Consider the following 19,102-nt stretch of genomic DNA (forward strand, 5'->3'; position numbering starts at 1 on the left):
AGCAGGGCCTTAAAAACCTCTAAGGATGGAGATTCCACCACCTCCCTAGGTAACCCATTCCAGTGCTTCACCACCCTACTAGTGAAATAGTTTTTACTAATATCCAACCTAGACCTCCCCCACTGCAACTTGAGACCACTGCTTCTTGTTCTGTCATCTGCCAGCACTGAGAACAGCCTAGCTCCATCCTCTTTGGAACCCCCCTTCAGGTAGTTGAAGGCTGCTATCAAATCCCCCCTCACTTTTCTCTTATGCAGACTAAACAAGTCCAGTTCCCTCAGCCTCTCCTCATAAGTCATGTGCCCCAGACCCCTAATCATTTTCTTTGCCCTCCACTGGAATCCCTCCAATTTGTCCATATCCTTTCTGTAGTGGGGGGCCCAAAACTGGATGCAATACTCCAGATGTGGCTTCACCAGTGCCGAATAGAGGGGAATAATCACTTCCCTCAATCTGACAGCAACGCTCCTACTGATGCAGCCCAATATGCCGTTAGCCTTCTTGGCAACAAGGGCTCACTGTTGACTCATATCCAGCTTCTCATCCACTGTCATCCCTAGGCCCTTTTCTGCAGAACTGCCTCTTAGCCAGTTGGTCCCCAGCCTGTAGCAGTGCACGGGATTCTTCCATCCTAAGTGCAGAACTCTGCACTTGTCCTTGTTGAACCTCATCAGATTTCTTTTGGCCCAATCCTCCAATTTGTCTAGGTCACACTGGATCCTATCCCTACCTTCCAGGGTATCTACCTCTCCCCCCAGCATAGTGTCATCTGTGAACTTGCTGAGGGTGCAATCCATCCCATCATCCGGATCATTAATGAAGATGTTGAACAAAACCGGCCCCAGGACCGACCCCTGGGGCACTCTGCTTGATACTTGCTGTCAACTAGACATTGAGTCGTTGATCACTACCCATTGAGCCCAATGATCTAGTCAGCTTTCTATCCATCTAATAGTCCATTTATCCAATCCATACTTTTTTAACTTGCTGGCAAGAATACTTCGGGAGACCATATCAAAAGCTCTGCTAAAGTCAAAATATATCAGGTTCACCGCTTTCCCCATATCCACAGAGCCAGTTATCTCATCATAGAAGGGAATCAGGTTGGTCAGGCATGACTTGCCCTTGGTGAATCCATGCTGACTGTTCCTGATCACCTTCCTCTCCTCCAAGTGCTTCAAAATGGATTCCTTGAGAACCTGCTCTATGATATTTCCAGGGACTGAAGTGAGGCTGACCAGTCTGTAGTTCCCCAGATTCTCCTTCATGTGACACTCTAATGCCAAATCCTATAGCAAAGGAGAAGCTGCTGTGCAAGAACCTCCAGTTCAGGTAGCTAATACAAAAATTTCCATTTGGTGGAGCTCAGGCCCATTTGTGTTAAAATGATCATTGTTCTGGGAAGCACAGAAGTAGAGACCTACTTCCCATTTGTGAGTGTCCCTGATATTTGAGCATTTAAATAAAGAACACTCAGATGCTACAGTGATGGACACTTTAGATGTGATACTAAGAAATATTGTCTGATAAGAATCTAACACACTATGGACCATTTCCCGATCTTAGTTATGCTCAGGCAACAATACATGAGCATAACCAATGGCAGAATTTAATTCTCTCTTTTTAAGTAATTTCTACCTCATGTTTCTTCCTTAAAACAACTTTCTAGAGTATAATTACAATGGCAGACATTAAAAAGTGAATGTTTACCCATCATTAGCACTCAGTGATAGAATTTCCTTATACGTCACATTTTAATATTTATACAGCACCATAAATGTGCACGATGTTATACAAACAAATAATAGGAAATAACACCAAACAACATTATTTAATAGCTGAATAAATGTTGATAGTGGTGGCCACTTTACAGCAAACGTATCCTGGGCAACTAGCTATATCGTTCTATGAAACATTTATTTACTCATTTACAGAGCATCTCTCATACTTGTCAAGGCACTTTACAGTCTGACGGTAAGCAGCAACACACAGAAATAAGATTAAAACACAAAGTAAAATGAACACCACAGAAATACATAATTAAACACAAATGCAAGATTTTTAGAGCATTAACCAAAGGCACAGGTCCGCTATGCCTTGTATCCCAGAAGTCATGAACATTCACAATGCACACAGGCCTTGGAAGATTTATAACCCTGAAATTAAAGTATGATGTCAATTTATACCTCCTTCGATGACTGTAGAACATCGACTATTGTGCTTTTAGCCCAAATCAGGAGGTGTAGGGAGGGGATCAACTCACAATTCTTGGCCATTTTATTTGTAAGGAGTAGATCAAGTGCATGATCCTGCTCCCAATGAACTTAATGGGGGTTTTGCTTTCACTAACTTCAATAGGAGCAAGATAGAGAACATCTGGAAAAATTTTAAAATACAGCAAGGTTTTACTCCAGTACTAGCTGCTTAAAAGCAGGGTTCCTTGACCACAGTGTTACTCTAGGACCAATATTAGCAGTAACACAATGAGAATTATATAGCAAATAGCTGTGAACTTCAGCATCAGCTTTTTATTCTGAGTAATATCCGTTGGATTAACACAGCCACATTCAGGACAGAGGTTATGAAAAAGAGAAGAAGAATTCCAGCTGAAAATGTACAACTTTACAGGGCCTTAAATATTTTTTGTTAAACTAATTTCTTTGACTGTTACTAAATAAATACTGAACATTCAGTGTTCTGCCAGGCATGGATGAAAACAGTTTCCTAAGGAGAAATCTAAAAGTCTCTTCATGCATTCTGATTACTAACAACAGTGCTATCGAACTTAAAGTCACATGCAGTGCTTGCAGGGGCGGCTCTAGCTTTTTTGCCACCCCAAGCACGGCAGGCAGGCTGCCTTCGGCGGCTTGCCTGCGGGAGATCCCTGGTCCCGCGGATTCAGCAGTTTGTCTGTGGGAGGTCCGCCGGTCCCGCAGCTTCGGCGTACCCGCCACTGAATTGTCACCAAATCTGCGGGACCGGCGGACATCCCGCAGGCAAGCCACCGAAGGCTGCCTGATTGCCGCCCTGGCAGGGACCGGCAGGCTGCCCCCTGCGGCTTTCCACCCCAGGCACGCGCTTGGAGCACTGGTGCCTGGAGTCACCGCTGAGTGCTTGCCAAGCACTTGTTATACTGTACCCACATGAGACATTGCTTGCAAGAGGATTTGTAATTGTTGGATTGTTACAATTATTGCTTTTCTGTTTAATACAGAAATGACAGATGAAAAAGTAAAGAAGAAATTAAGGTTGTCCCTCACCAGATTTGAAAAATATAAGGATACACTCTCTCCTGAGAGTAACAAGAAGATAATTCTGGAAACTACTTAGGGACAGCTCATGGCCAGTCCTTGTCTGAAGCACCCATTCCTACTCCCTAGCGCTGGTGCACAACTGCTCCCTCTAAGCAGGGAGAAGCAAACCTGATCTAGTGAAAAATCTGTCCTAATTTCAGACCAAAGAACTCTGGAGAAGGTCAGAGAAATTAAAAAATTTAAAAAAAAAATCTGTACCAAAACCATGAATTACTGTCTCCCCTGCTCAAACGCCCCCACGGTATGGATACTTACAAGCCTAATGTGAGATATAAAAAAATAAAATCAGTAAATGGTTGGCTCTTGGTCTATTTATATGAGGTAATTATATGGCAATATCTCACCAACTCACAATCTTTAATGTACTTATTCTCACTGTGAAATAGGTTTTTACAAATGAAGACTGGAAGCCCAGAAAGGCTAAATGACTTGCCCAAGGTCACATAGGAAATCTATGGAGGAGCAGGGACTTGAAACCCAGGTCTCTCAAAATCCTAGGTCCTAACCACTGGACATGCTTCCTCTCAAGTATTAGATATTACTGTCTACAGATATGTAAAAAAAAGAAAAAGAGGATGTTTTTGTAAAGAAAGGAATCAATGTTCATGAATTAACAAGAGCACAGAATAGACAAGAGACGCAGCGAGGAACATTTAGTCTAAGTTGTAGGGAAAACATTATAACCATTAGAATTGGAAAACTTACAAGTTTCTGCCTCCCTAAATATCCCAATGATTGGAGGAGCAAGCACTAGATTTATACAGGAATTTTTCCAACAGTATGGTATTTGCATAGGGATACCTAAGTACTGTAGTAAAAATGTTTTACAATATATTAATAGAGGATATTTTAAGAAATCAACTTGGGTTTTACGATTTTACTATCAGCTTACATACAACGGGCAAATAGGTTAACTCTTTTATAGGGCTGGTTTAAAATTTTCCATTTTAACTGTTTTTCAACTAAATGAATAGTGTCTGCTTTCTGTGGAAAGTTTCGATTTTTTGTTAAAAAAACTGAATGCCTGAAAAACAAAATATTTTGGTTTTCAGCTGAAATTTTTCAATATTAAAATTTTCATTGGGAAAAAAAATCAACATTTCTGGGGGCGGGGTGGGGGAGAAGGGGTAAAACTTCATTTTACCTCAGATAACTGGCAAAGTCCAAACTTTGCAATGCAAAGATTGAAATACAGGCAGTTGCAAAGGAGACAGATCATTGAAATGGGGGCGTTACCTGGAGAAGGAGGAGCACTGGAGGACGACTGCTGTGCGGAAAGAGATGCCCAGGATTGCTGACGGTCTGAGTCACAGCAAAGATGCACACAAGAGACAGAAAAAGGAGGAGGAAAAAAAAGAGACAGCTGGAGAGACTGCAACATGTCTGTCTTTAATGCAAAGTCTATGTTGCACCTGTGATCTTTAAAATTAAAAGGGGAAAACCACTGAGGAAAGGAGTTTTAATGCAAGTCTTTTCATTTACTATTGATTAAATATAAGTAAAATGCTTTGATGAGTATTTTCTGCCTCTTTCTAGTATCATTTTAAACTAAATCCCCAGAAGAGGAGGCATTCTGCCTCCCTCTACCTTCCCATGCACAGTGGAATAAGATCTACTGATAAACTCTTATGGGCTGTAGATTAATATTCCCTCATGCACCTAGCCTGTTCTGCAGCAAGGTGTGACCATAGCTATGCCTTCTCCTTGTCCCCTTTGTGGAGCCATGTGCCTCCAGGGAATAGGGATGGAGACTCCCTTCTATTCCCCTGAGTGCAGGGAAGGTAATTCTGCCTGACATTTCCGCAGTCCACACAAGTGCCAGCAAGATGAGTCTCCTTGTGCGCTACCTCTCACAAATAACCAAATAAGGACCAGACTCAATCTGGCCCTTGGAGGGCATAGTGTAACTTCCTGTCATTTTTTTTGGCTCTTTAGTACATTATACTATAGGTGGACATTTCCCATTATAACAACCTGCTCTCAATTGCTTATAGCCTTGCTAAATTTTAACCATTTGGGCTGAAATTTCCCACACTAGGTGTCTGCCTCAGGCTGAATTTCTTGGGGAAGTTTCAGCTAAAATGTTTCAGTTGTTTCCAAGAATGAGATTAGCTAAAAAATATGTTGTTTTGCCATCATTCAAACCATTCTTGAAGTTGTTTTGTTGACAAACTGTGGTACCTCCCATGCTTTGCAGTGGTATGTCCTCCTGATGTCAGGGATGTGTCTTTTGCTGTTCCCTTGAAAAACTGCCCAATTTATGAGACTCCACCTCAGTCATGCTCACAGGCGCAGAAGAGATGTACCAGAGTTTGGCAGCTAAATTCTCCAAAGATTCCATCTGCATGGAGCATGCACCATTCCTTTACTGCTCCTACGTGGTGACTGGACTGCAAATGCACCATGTCACAGAACAATTCAGCATGCTGCAGCCTGGTGCTGTAGGGGCTGAGCATGACTATCCCTAAGGTTGCACAGGTAACCTTAATTCTGGCATTTCCTACCTTTGGAATGCTTCACTTTGCAACCATAATGTTATTTTAATGTCGTTTTTTTGTGTATAATTGTATCCATGCTAGACTCAGGTACAAAATATATACTTCTCTTCTCTCTTTCTTCCTTTCTCCCCTAAAACCATTTTAAGGACACTGGGGACCAGATTCTCAGGTCTACCAAGTTCACTTAATGCCTGTGTAGGAAACATTAAATGATTTTATACTTGCTGGAGAGCCCTCTCTGAGAATTCCTCGTGTTCGGGGAATCTCTTGGTGACAAAGCAAGCAGAGGTGACTATGCTGTTCCTACTCCTCTTCTCCTCTGCCTATTCCACCATCAGAATTGCACTTCTTGGGTAAGGCGGGAAAAGGTATGGGAGAGAGGCTCTGCTATGATGATTCTTCGTGGGTGCAAATTAAAGATACATCTCCATTTCCCCTGAAGCTTTAAGTTGCACCAGGGCTGGGCAGAGCAGATCAGGGAGCTAGAATTAGCTCCCTGTCATCTCTCCCCCACCCCTTCCCCGCATCACCACTGTGCCCAAGTTCTGTGTGGGCCAGATAAAGAATTCAGCCCTGTACATTTTTGGACAGCATAATCCAAAGTTCTGGAGTATTTGGATTCAATTCTCTACTACTTAAGTCAATGGCTGTTTGCCATTGTCTTCAATGGTTGCAGAGACAGCCCCCCACTGTAAGTGGGGCCTCATGGTACTCTCACTAAAGCCTTAATGGTTTGGCACAGCCCTTGCTCTAACCTTAAAAATATTTCAGAATTACTCATTGAAAGGGTTATAAGGAAACACTCATAAGACAGCTCCACCATGAGCATACTTAGAAAAAGCACACTGACATAATGACTTAAAGGGACAAAGAATCCAGAACGCAGCTATTTTCTGTAAAAAAGATAAAGTGGATTATTTAATTTTTAAGGGCACATCCATCTTCGCTGATGCATTTTTATAGATGCAACACTCACACATGCATTTTTGTATGAATGACATAGGAGGTTGTGCCTGGAATTTTTGCCGGTGCCCCATTATTTGTTTAGGAAATGGTCTGGGTTCAATCACTGGTTGTTTGGTCATCTTTAGAAAGGCGTATAACTTGGTTATGAATATGCAATGGAATGGAGGGTGTCTGCCACTTAATAAACAAGTATTTTATGAAAGAGCATCATGATATTCTGCTTTTTAATTATATTGTGATTGTGAACAGATGTGTGAGAATGCACATTTTTGTCTGGCACGGTGTCTTGTGTAGTGAAGGGATTATAGCAAGCTACTAGACACATACAAGAGCACTGCAAATTATGTTAAATGTCAAAGTCTGGCATGCTGTATATAAAATTATTTTCCTCAACTTACCAAGCCACTTGAACATTCCTGTTTGTCCTGTATACTTGTAAGAGTTTTGAGAGGACGGAACACAGATAAAAAGGAGAGAAAATAAGTGTCAGAAGAAATAAGAGGAAAACTTTTGATTGACAGCTGAAGTGTTGATACTGATGGGGCACTAGTCATATCATATGACTCCTTAGTAGATTTAGAGACTCAAAAATTTCAAAGATGGGACCTGGCAAATGTAGGCATTCATAAAGCTCTCACACTGTGCTGTTTTGCAGGAAGATATTTCTCAATGGTTGATCCACAGAGTCAACTTTATCCTTGTTCACCTGCTAATTACAATAGCGTTTGGCACAACAGAGTATAAGTGGCAATTGTTACTCAGGAGAAGCCCAGGAGGAATGAAAAAGCAAGGAAGATACGGATCAGGACTGTCGTGCACCAGAATGACATAAGGACATTAGACTTCCTGCCTGAACTAAAATATGCCTGGTTTCAATAAACACTGCAATCTCCTCCTCATTTTAATGACCATTAAATTTAAACAAAGTCAGCCAACTCTCTAAATAAAAAATTTAAGAGCTTAAAAATCTATATGATCTGTAAAATGTACCTTTAAAAATTATACCTCATTTGCTTCAGTTAACATTCTTTTTGCCAGAATTAAAACACAGAAGTTAACAGCTTTTAATACAATATGCTAGTAACTTTAAAAAGAAATCATATGTAAAATAACTGATGAATTTACAGTGTAACTTTAAAAGCAACAAGATTCTAATTGCAACAGGACTATAAAACAGGTTCCGTTCTCCTTCTGTATGGCTCCATCTCACAAAAGAAATCTACACTGATGAATTACACAGAAGACCATCTGTATTTATGAAAAGTGCTATATATAATAGCTAAATTATATTATTATAATACTACATTATATGAACTTGAAGTAATAGCTTTCTAACTCCAAAACCAACCCCAGGAGGGGAAGAGGGCATACATGGTTTGCAGTGACAAACCAGATTTCAAGAGCAGCCATGGGTCATTGTTTAAAGTTTGGGTGTAAGCATACTGTGGATATGGCTTATTTGAATTAGGCTGGGAAGAGATCATAGAATCGTAGGACTGGAAGGGACCTCAAGAGGGGATGAGGAGGATGAGTTGGTGGCCAACTATAGTACCTCCTATTGACTTAAGTACCAGGTGGCTCTGGCATCAGTTGCAGAGAATTTAGCTCTCCTGCCAGATAGGCCAAGGTTGAAGGTTTCTCCTATTTGCAGTGGCGCATTTTCATGAGGAGAGCTATTAGACCTCATCCAGACTAGCCAGTGGCCAAAGCCAAACAGAAAATAATCCTTGTTTGGACTCCTAAGAAAGGGGAGAGAGGAGGTAGTACCACAATCCCCTCTCCCCTACACATACACGCTTTTAACCATCATAATTTGGATCCTTTGTGTAATTAATCCATAGCCCAGTATTTTAATGTATGTTATAAAGGAATTTCTTACCAGAATTTTCATATGCATCAATATTAAAGTCAGACTTCCTATCATCCATCACGTGGTCATAAGTGATATGTGGAACAGTTAACATTTTATCTGGAGAAGAAGGTCCATTGTCCTTCTCAGTCTTAAACTTCTTCTTCACCTAAAAATATGAACACAAATTAGATCTCTTGTAAGAACACACACTAGGAGTGCCTCCTCAATAGTGAAATTTACTTGATTAGATTAACCACAGAGGGGATCTGACCATTTGTTTTCATTAAAAACTCCCATGACAATGTTCACAAGAGTAGGATATTAATCCTGGTGTCCTGGCCAAATTCTAAGCTGAGTAAATGCAGTCTGCCCACCTGAATTCTCCTTCCAGTTTCAGTTGGATTATAGTACTCTCTTTCATTTCCCACCTGTAGCCTTTCACCTTTAAGGTCAGCAGGGCCTGGATCAGCAAAACCCTGTTCTAAGGTGTGGCCCTTTAAGGAAAAGTGTTCTATGGGAGAATCAGCTGTCAAGCTGGGAATGGAGGCCAGGTGTTTAGTCAGGTGACTAACACTCAGCTCATAGAACAACTGCATGGAGCTCAGTCAGGAGATGATTGAAGGGAGTGAGGAATAGCACTCACGAATCTAGAATCCAGGAAGACTCAGAGGGAGGGCTCCCTGGAGCAGAAGCTGAACCCCCATGAGGGTAAGCCAGGAAAGCCAATAAGGATTACAGCATAGCCCCAGGAAGGAGGGCTGTGGTCACCCTGTTTTAGGGGCAAAGAAGGTTGAGCCCAGGGAGGATAAGAGGCCTGTGAAGAAGAAGCAGGGCAGCTTGTGGTTACAGGCAGGGCCGGATTTCCAATTAGACACATTAGGCACATGCCTAGGGGTGCCAGAGTTCTAGAGGTGCCTAAAAGTTAAAAGTGGGTTAAATGTTTAATTTTTTAAGGAAAACATGAAGGTCAGCTGTAGGCAGGAGGGGTGCTGAAGATGCTGTTCCTAGTGGTACAGAAGGTGTAAATCAGGCTCTGGCTACAGGGAGCAGAAAGACCTTTTATTTAGGGCTCCCAGGGCCTGGAACTCATTATAGAAGGTGGGTATGGATTCCCTCTATGCTGTCACCCTGGTAGAGGGTGCAATGAGCCTTGTTGTTAAAGGACTAACCCAGGGGTCGGCAACCTTTCAGAAGTGGTGTGCCGAGTCTTCATTTGTTCACTCTAATTTAAGATTTCACGTGCCAGTAATACATTTTAACATTTTTAGGAGTCCCCAAACCGGTGGCCAGGACCCGGGCAGTGTGAGTGCCATTGAAAATCAGCTCGCGTGCCGCCTTCGGCATGTGTGCCATAGATTGCCTACCCCTGGACTAACCAGAGCCCAGGAGGGCTTGAAGTTGAGCTTGGGAAAAGAAGGGTCAGAGACTACCGTGTGCCTGGCACAGATCCATGATGGAAGATTAGTGTTTTCCTTTAGACTCTGAATACCCTAGAAGGCCTGGACTTTTGTGACTTAGCTGGAGGGCCAACTCACCTCAGCAAATGAAACCATGCTGATGGCCAAGGAAGTCACTGAAAACTCAGGAGGGAAACTGTGGCCAGTTGACTGCAGTGCCATGCTACACCACGGGGGACATGCTTCATGGTCCTCAACGTTTGTGTTACTTTCCATTGTTAAAACGGTGATCACATTTCACTTCAGAAACAGCTGTATTTAAGCTGAGATGTTATTCCTATATATGAAGGTTGCCTAACATCTCCCCTGTGGGGTTTTTTTTTTTTTAAGAGTCAAGGTAAGTTTTTATAGAACTCTAATGCTTCCAGTGGTATATGGCACAAGTTTGAAATTTAGCAGAGGGGTAGTTCTGGGGTCAAGTAGGTGCCTTTTGATGTATGCACAAAAATCCATTCAGATTTGGCAGAGTTCCAAGATATTGAATATTGCCACCAGCAGTCTGTTCTGATCAACAGAGCTTGCCAAAGGCTTGTTATATCATCCAAGCTTCCACCCACACTGAGAATGCTCTTCACAGTCTTTCTTCAGTATGCTGCATAGAACGGAACCATCAAACAGGCAAGACACAGACAAAATGAATTTTCCCCATTGCTTTTCCCAACAAAATTCCCTTTTATCTATGGGAAGGTGAACTGGGCTAGAAGCCAGGAGACGATGAGCTGTAGACATATCTCATTTTACTAACTGGTGTTTATAACCTTCACAACTCTTGTTTGTTGAGCCAAGCCTCATAATCCACACTTCACTTCTTAGCCTCATTCATTCATACACAACCCTGGCTGCATTCACTGAGCATCATCCTGTGCACTGAATCAGGCAGGGGTCTATGGAAATAATATTATGTGGTCATACAATTATATAATACCACATACTTGGCAAGGGTGCAGAATTAAGGTTGCACAAGCAATTTTAATTCTAGCATTTCCTGAGTTTTTAGTGTTTGATTTTGCAACCTTAAATAATTTCTACATTTGTGTGTGTGTGTGTAATATATATTATTAGAGAAAAATCAAAAACAGAACATTGGATCTGAAACTTCTTGAACTTTGACAATCAGATCCAAATGTGAATCTGAGTTTTTCTACTGGTGTTCACCTTTTGTATATTTAGTGGAGATAAGCAGTATTCAGATGCAGTTTAGGTTTCATAAAGGTTTTGGGTTCAAATTTGATGGTTTTAGCTGTTCTGGTCAGACTTCACTCAGTCACAAATGACAGAAATCTCACAAAATCACTGGTTTGATTTTGGCTTCATCTGAACCATAGCCTGAAAATAGACCATGTCCAAGTTTAGAATTAACCTGCAACTAAAACTGTAGAGACAGGAGGTCAGGACTGAAATCCAATCCCTCTCTGAAATCTGAAGAAGCGCTGATTTCAGGTTGAGATTTCAGCTTCTCTCTAGTATGTAGTTTGCAAAATTCCCTCAGTAAAAGGATGCAGAGTGGTTTAGGATTCTTCAAGAAAAGGCACTACAAATATTAGATTGTTATTCTCATTATCATTGACATCTTATTTCGCAAGATGATGTTTTTTAAACAGGATAATTCCTAGGATCATACATATTGGAATTATGAATACAAAACCTGCTAATTCAACAATGAGTTATGTATGTTACAAACTTTATTGGATAACACATTTAAAATAAACAGGTACTGGCTTCTGTGCTGAAGAATCATAGTACCCTCCTAATTCAGCTATTATAAACTAGACAAAAGTGGCTTGATAAAGATAAAGGCAAATTAGGAAAGGAAATCAAAATAATTTTTCAGAAAGTAAAACAAGATTACCATACTGCCTACATAAATCACTTGCAGTTTCATGGCTATGATGGGCCAGATCCTCAACGGCTGCAATTAGACATAGCTCTATTGACATTAATTGACCTATGCCTATTTAGTCCAGGTAAGGATCTGGCCCATTATTCTTTTTCACTTCCTGGGCAAGCCTGTTACATACTTCTGCAGCGCACTGTAAAACAGCTGCAACCAGAATGGGTGACGTAATGCATAATATAAATGTATATTTGCAAAGTGCCTCTCATAGCAAAATATTCTGAAGTGCTTTACAAGTCGTTTACATAGAATATCACTGAGGTGCAACTAATTCTGGGGTGGAGGGAGAGAAAGAGGCAGCTAACTAGCACACTCCACAAAGTTGGGGGAACAGGACATTGTAGCCAAGGACACAAAGACAAAATTCTTATAAAGTAGTACCCTGGGACCATGAATGGCAATTCCTTAACAAGCAGAAGCCCCCTTGTGCCTGTCAGAACAAATATGCAAACTGGGTAGCCGGATACACAAATGGGTATTTGCAGACACAATTATTCGAATGCAGCTGTGTGAAAGTTGCATAATGCAAGTTTAGGAGGGCCTCTGCTCTTTGGAAATTTGGTACTCTTGCCTGAGTCAAAGCGAATAGGACCTCGTTTTTTTCAGGTTTCATCCAACACACCCAAATCATATAAATCAAGTGGAACTCAATTTTATCTGCCTAGTACAGTTCAGTCTACCTACCAGGTATTTATTTTAATTATACTGTATATACACAGTTGTGTTTGTATAAGAACATATATTATTTGAGATCACTTGACATGAAAGGCTACTGTATATAAACACACTGTATTATTACCAGTGGGGCAGATTGAGCCATAAGAATAATATTTGAGAGCAGCACAGTATTTTACCATTGCAAGGGCAAGTGCTCGCTTTATCTTCCCATTGCTCATTATTTCACAGTGTCCTGTATTCAATTACTGGTTGATATAAGTGAGTTATGTCACTGTGGTGTCCCTCAAAACTCTCATGTCCATCAAAATCAAACCAGTGAATTGAAGCAAAGTAAACTACAGATATAAATGTTTCTATCTGGAAAATCCCAATGTTCATTTAAAAAACAAAACTTTAAGATCAAGCAATATCCTATAATACAAATACAATTTATAGCCTCTGGAGAATGAGCAAATTCCATTTCATTACCAAGCAACTGTATTCACTGAACAACCAAAATGGGAAAGAAAACCAGGGTTACTTACCGATACCATTACTGATTTCTTTGATTTTGGACTAGGTGATATCAAATGATAATTTCTGGCAGGTTTTCTTATGTATATTTTCCACGTAGAAGAGTCTGGGTTTTCTGCTGCATAGCACCTCCATGCAGTCTAAAATAAATGTTAGCAGTACAATTATTACAATAGATTCACTGTTAGAGCTTCTAAAATGTGATTTTCCTGAAAGTTAAAGAGAAATTATTGATGTGTTCAGGTTCCTTCAAAAATGAAGGGTAATTTATCATTTGGCATTGTGGAAAATCCTCATTTAGTAAATTCAATCCATCTAATTTTAAATTGTGTGAAAAAAGGGGAAGAAATGTTCTTTATTTAACCACATCTTTTCTTTTCTATAAGCAGGGTCAGGACAACATGAAAAGGGAAGGATGGCCTGGTAGGAAGCCCTCTGGGCTGGGACTCAAGAAATCTCAGTTGAATTCCCCGCTCTGCACGGACTCCCTGCATGACCTTGGTTGGGCACATCACTTAACCTATCCTGTGCTTCAGGTCCCTATCTGTAAAATGGGACTTCATGATCTGTCTGACCTCCTAGGAATCAAATCCCTGAGAAGCTGTCTCTCTAACAGTCCACTTGGCAAGGCTCTTGGAAACTGGAGCTCCCAATCTCCATGGCAACCTACCTGGTAGGCTGCCCAGGCTCCCCAGGCGAGCTGGCTTCCTGGGAGCCCAGAGAGCTCAGACCAGAAATTTTTGAAAAATTCCATTTTAGTTCCTCCAAATTGGAATTTTTTTGAAAGTGTTCATCCCATGGAAAATTTTGCATAACTGACCTTTTGTTTGAATTTGTAATAGGTTTTGATTTGTTTTTGTTTTTTTATTGAAAATGCAAAATTTTCTGTAGGATAGACATTTTGGTAACTGCACAGCTCTAATTTGTAGTTGCTACAAGATGAAATGAGAGTACTGGTGATCAGCTCTAACAACTCTTGTATCAAACAAACAACCATCATAGGATATTTTTCTGCAAGAAATTTAAAACAGCTGATCTGAACTGTTTGCACTGTCTTTTGTGGAGAATATTTCCAATTGCTCTAGTCATGATTTTCCCTTTAAGGATGGGATTTTCAGAGTCACCTAGGAGATCTGGATTCCCAATTAATTTTTAAATGGGAATTTGGTGTCCAAATCCTTCAGGCAGCTTTGAAAAAACACACACACAGCCTGAAATAAAGGGAGAAAATAAATGCATTTAAAATATAGCAGTCCAGGTACCTGAATGAGAGATGCAGCAGCTGGGATTTGACGGTTAAAGTGTTTCTGTCTTTGTTTCTGTTGTACCTTCAGGGCAAAGCCTGAACCGAGAATTCCCTAAGAGAAGAAAGAAAATAAAGATCTAACATTTAGAAAAAAACATTTCAACACTCTGGCCAAATTACATCATATTAATAAAGTTTTATTCGGTATCATAAACAACATAGCTAATTATTCGGGGGAAATGACTTAATATGCAGTAGTTTTCAGTCTCGGTTAGTATTTCTTCTTGGAACTTAAAATGTTAGTTCATTTGTGGCCTGATTCAAAGCCCATACAAGTCAATGGGAATCTTTCGGCTTTGGATCAGCCCTCTAGAGAATAAGTGTAGATGGTATTTCACAGCCTGAAAACCACATAAATGCTTGTGCAGATGAAGGTCAAATCTGAAAGAGTGTCTTTACCCTGATTTGCCTAGCCCTTCAGTGTGATGAGAAGTCCATGTATTATTAAGTCATAAGCAAGCTTTTTGGATGCATCTATAGTAGGAAAATTGGGGCCTATCATTCTCCACCAGTGGTAGCAATGGTGGAAGCTGAAGTGTTTTCAGGACTCAGCTGAGTTTACCGCCATGTCATCTGACTTGACACAAGAGCAATTAATATATGAGGTCTAGTAAACCGTTCCAAAAGTAAGCGTAGTCCAGTTCACTTGTTTAGTTATCACCTCCTCTGTGGAGACATTTAATGTAAAGTTTAACACCACAGTGGTAAAAACAACTGAGACCTGTTTACACTATGGCCTCTACCACTGTTACACCTGGAACTGCACCACTAGAGAATAGTGGGTTCTAATTATGCCAGTGTAGGCAAGACAACAGGGCAGCTGGCTACCTTGGCTTTACTGTACTGAACTCTGCCGCTCATCAAATCTTCCAGTTAGAAATTAATAGGATATGCATTTTGTTCTCTCTGAAATTCATTTAACAGAGGTCACAGAGGCGATGACTATTAAACAAGTGAACCATGCTACATTTAGTATTGGAATGATTAAGGGTTTGCAGTAGACCCAAAGACCCATTCCAGTTGTTTAACTACATTAGTATTTCTTTTTGAACATGTTCTTAGGACAAGGTAGAAGCATGCAAGGCTTATTATAAACCAATTATTATTACCAGGAGGACAACACCTAACTTTTGTTAGTTGTCCTAAGCAAAAAAAACAGATTAATTATTTCTCCTTTGTATCAAAATAACACTGAAAATAAGTTTATTTTACAGCTACAACTAACTGGGAAATCTGGCAGGCAAGTTATAAGCATGTTCTTGAACATAAAGACGTCAGAATAATTACTTTAAAAACATCTCTGAAGACATTAAATTCAGAAAAAAATCAGGATCAAAGAAATAGCTTTACAACTCATTTTATTTATCAAAGATCATTTCTGAGTAGTAGAAAGGTAGGTGAAGATAAGAATGGAAAAGAACAGACAAAAACAATGCAAGTTTATACCTGTTAAAACACTTCTATGCATATTCTAATAAAGGTTTAAATCTCCCGTTTCAGCAAAGCACATGCTTAAATTCATCCCTATTCAGCACAGTATTTAAACCCATTGCCATCAATGACACTTAAGCACATGCTGAAGTGCTTTTGATGCATTGGGGCTTTAAAAAACTAGAACATCAGCATTAGTGCACTCACAAAAATGATTACCATGTGAATTTAATGTATTATACGCCTCTAAAACCTGAAGAGAAAGGTATTCTCATTTAAACTTTCATTTTCAGGCTAAAAACCTGTTTCAGAGAGAACTCTAGCAAATGTAGACTGCACCAAATAGAACACTGTATAAAATGAATAAGGAAACACAAAAAGTATTTTTAGCTACTTTTGATATTTTAAAAACATGTTGGCAAGTTGAAAATATTCATAAAAGATTCAATGGTCCATTAATTCATTTAAGAACAAACTGTCAGGAAAATAACCCATAAGAGAACCTACCGCAGGAAGGGCAAAAAATGAGATAGCAAACACGGAAAAACAAGATGCAATGGTCTTTCCTATCCACGTCTGAGGTACCTTATCCCCATAACCAATAGTTGTAACAGTCACCTGTAAAAAGAAGTACATATGGCATTACAGAAAATATTAACATAGCTTTCATTCATTTTTTGACATGAATATTCAGTTGATTACAATCAAAGATGCAAAATTATGCACAAGTCTGTATTTCGCACAAAGCATTTATTTATATTAAGAACTATACTATGTTGCCATTAAATTGTAGTGCTGATCAAAAGTTTTTCCACACAGAATAAATGTAAGAAAGTATAATTTTTTTAAAAAATGAAAATTTCTGAAAAACCATTTTGTTTTCATTTGAAATTTTTCATTTTAAAAAAATATGGATGGAAACTTGATGAGAGTTTAGTCTGTTCTTCAGTTTTTTCTTCTCTCTCTCTATGCTATTTCTTGGTGTGTGTTTGCTATTTCGAGGAGGTTGTTTTCATTTTTTCATTTTCAAGGCTTTTTGTTTTGTTTTTTGGGGGAAGGGGAAGAAAGGTTGCATTGACATGTTTAATTGATTAGCTTAGTCACCCATTGTAGGATTTTTCAAAACTGAAGCTCTTCTTTTGTGAAAATTCTTGTTTTTGGAAAAAATTCTATAAAAAGATAATGCCAAAGAAAAATTTGAATGCAAAAGCCCAGTCAGCTTGCATTAATGTGATTGCTGTTATGCATCCATCAGGTTACTCCTGTCTTGTAAAAGGAGTAACATCAAAGACGGGCAAGGACCTTGGGCCAGATTGTCAAAAGTATTTAGTTGCTTAATAATGCAGATAGAGTCTCAGTGGGATTTTCAAAAGGACCTAAGCAGGTTAGATGCTGTTGTGTTAATTTTGATAGAATAAATGGATACAGAGAGTTAAAGGTCTTAGCATAAGCCTGTAACTGTCCAACATTACACAGTTAAACAAAGTTCAGAGTAGTATCTGCATAATTACATTATACTGTATAAATATATAAAAATGCTCAGTATAATTTTCATTCTAGCATAAGTTGCTTGATTATTAAAAGTTCTGAGCACTCTAGCTCCTCTTGCTGAGCACTCACAAATTTTGTTGAAATCAACTACGGGAACCAGGCTTGTTTTTAAAAACTCATGGTAAAAATACAAATTAGCACATTTTTCAACTGCAGAAAATATTTATATCCACCTCCTGGCAGTGTGTGAATTACACTTTGTTCGCTCAAAACTGGTATTGTAATATGATATTAAAAGAAAAGGCAATGTTTGAATAACTGTCAGCTTGTTAGTTTTATAGCACTGTTATTGGTAGACCGACCGAGACCTGCTCTGCTGCTAACTTAGGGCCTGAGGATCTGGCATTATCTCAGGCGTAATTACATTGCTTCACAGGAAAGACTGACTTAGTTAAGTTCAGTCGATAAGTTCCTAATATCCAATTGGATAAAGCCAGTATTGAGGGCATATGCTAATGGGAGGAACTGATCAATGTTAAAACTTGGACTAAAGCATCTCTCTCTGAGCAAGGATGTATAAACAGATAACAATTCTTCTCTTTAATAAAGAATGTTTTCAAGCACATTTGCAGTCTCAGAGAAAAATCCTCAGGTAAGAAATACATCAAAGTAATTTTAATAGGTACAAAATAAGTTAATTGTAGACTTTTTCTAGAGTCTCTCTCAGGAACACAAATCAGTCTGCCAGCATCATCCTTTGGAAAACTGTGTGGGACTCAGAGCCAAAATGAAGCTAACATTCATGTAATAATCTTACAATTGAGACAAGGCTGCTAGAGCTGTGGTGGTACAGGCAAGGACACTGAGTCAGCTCCTGTTGCCACTTTTCGTGGCCATGCCTCTCCTTAGTAGCTCCTTTTGTAGTGAAGTTCCATGAATAAGGTACTTCCCATCAGAGTTATAAGTAGGGTTGCCAACCCTCCCGGATTGGCCGGGAGTCTGCTGTAATCAGCATCGATCTCCCAATGGCTATTGAAAGCAATCTGGGAGATATTAGGCTGCTAAAAGTCCAGTTGGTGGCGCAGTGGGTCTAAGGCAGGCTCCTTAGCCAGGGGGTCTCTGCACACTTCCCCCACCCTCTCCTGCACCCCAACCCTCTGTCCTAGCCCTGAGCCCCCTCCAGCACCCAAACTCCCTCCCAGAGCCCGCACTCCATTCTGCACCCCTTCCCTCACTCCAACCCCTTGGCCCTCGCCCTAGGCCCTCCTGTATCGCAAAACTCTCATCCTTGGCCCACCCCAGAGCCCAAAGCCCCAGCCCTGAGTCCCTCCCGCACCCAAACTCCCTCCTAGAGCCTGAACTCCCAACCCCCTGCCTCAGCTCGGAGCCCTCTCTCATGCTCCAAGCCCCTCAGCCTAGAGCCAACCCCCTGCCCCAGCCCAGTGAAAGTGAGTGAGGGTGAGGGAGAGTGAGGGGCGGGGCCTCAGAAGGGCAGGGATAGAGGCGTGGCCTTGGGGAAGGGGTGGGGCAAGGGTGTTTGGGTTTGTTCGATTAGAAAGTTGGCAACCTTGGTAGGCCTTTCACCTAATTGGGCTTGATTAGGAATCTCTTATGAAAATCAGGGGTTTTATCCCAACTCAGCAGATGTCATGAAGAAAAAAAAATCCAACAGACTCAGCAGAACAATAACCCAACATAGCTG

General features: G+C 40.3%; 1 protein-coding gene across 1 annotated transcript in view; it reads right to left on the reverse strand.

Annotated features, from left to right (window-relative positions):
- The window catches only part of KCNQ1 (potassium voltage-gated channel subfamily Q member 1), a 551,524-nt gene that overhangs the window by 338,059 nt on the left and 194,363 nt on the right, over nt 1–19,102 (reverse strand). Inside the window, exons 7-10 of the mRNA XM_045016478.1 lie at nt 16,417–16,527; nt 14,435–14,530; nt 13,184–13,312; nt 8,658–8,796 (exon numbers count right to left, since the gene is read on the reverse strand). Coding sequence (XP_044872413.1) covers nt 8,658–8,796; nt 13,184–13,312; nt 14,435–14,530; nt 16,417–16,527 — 475 coding nt within the window. The remainder of the gene's footprint in view (nt 1–8,657; nt 8,797–13,183; nt 13,313–14,434; nt 14,531–16,416; nt 16,528–19,102) is intronic.

The sequence above is a fragment of the Mauremys mutica genome, chromosome 4 (genome assembly GCF_020497125.1).
Source record: "Mauremys mutica isolate MM-2020 ecotype Southern chromosome 4, ASM2049712v1, whole genome shotgun sequence".
NCBI lineage: Eukaryota > Metazoa > Chordata > Testudines > Geoemydidae > Mauremys > Mauremys mutica.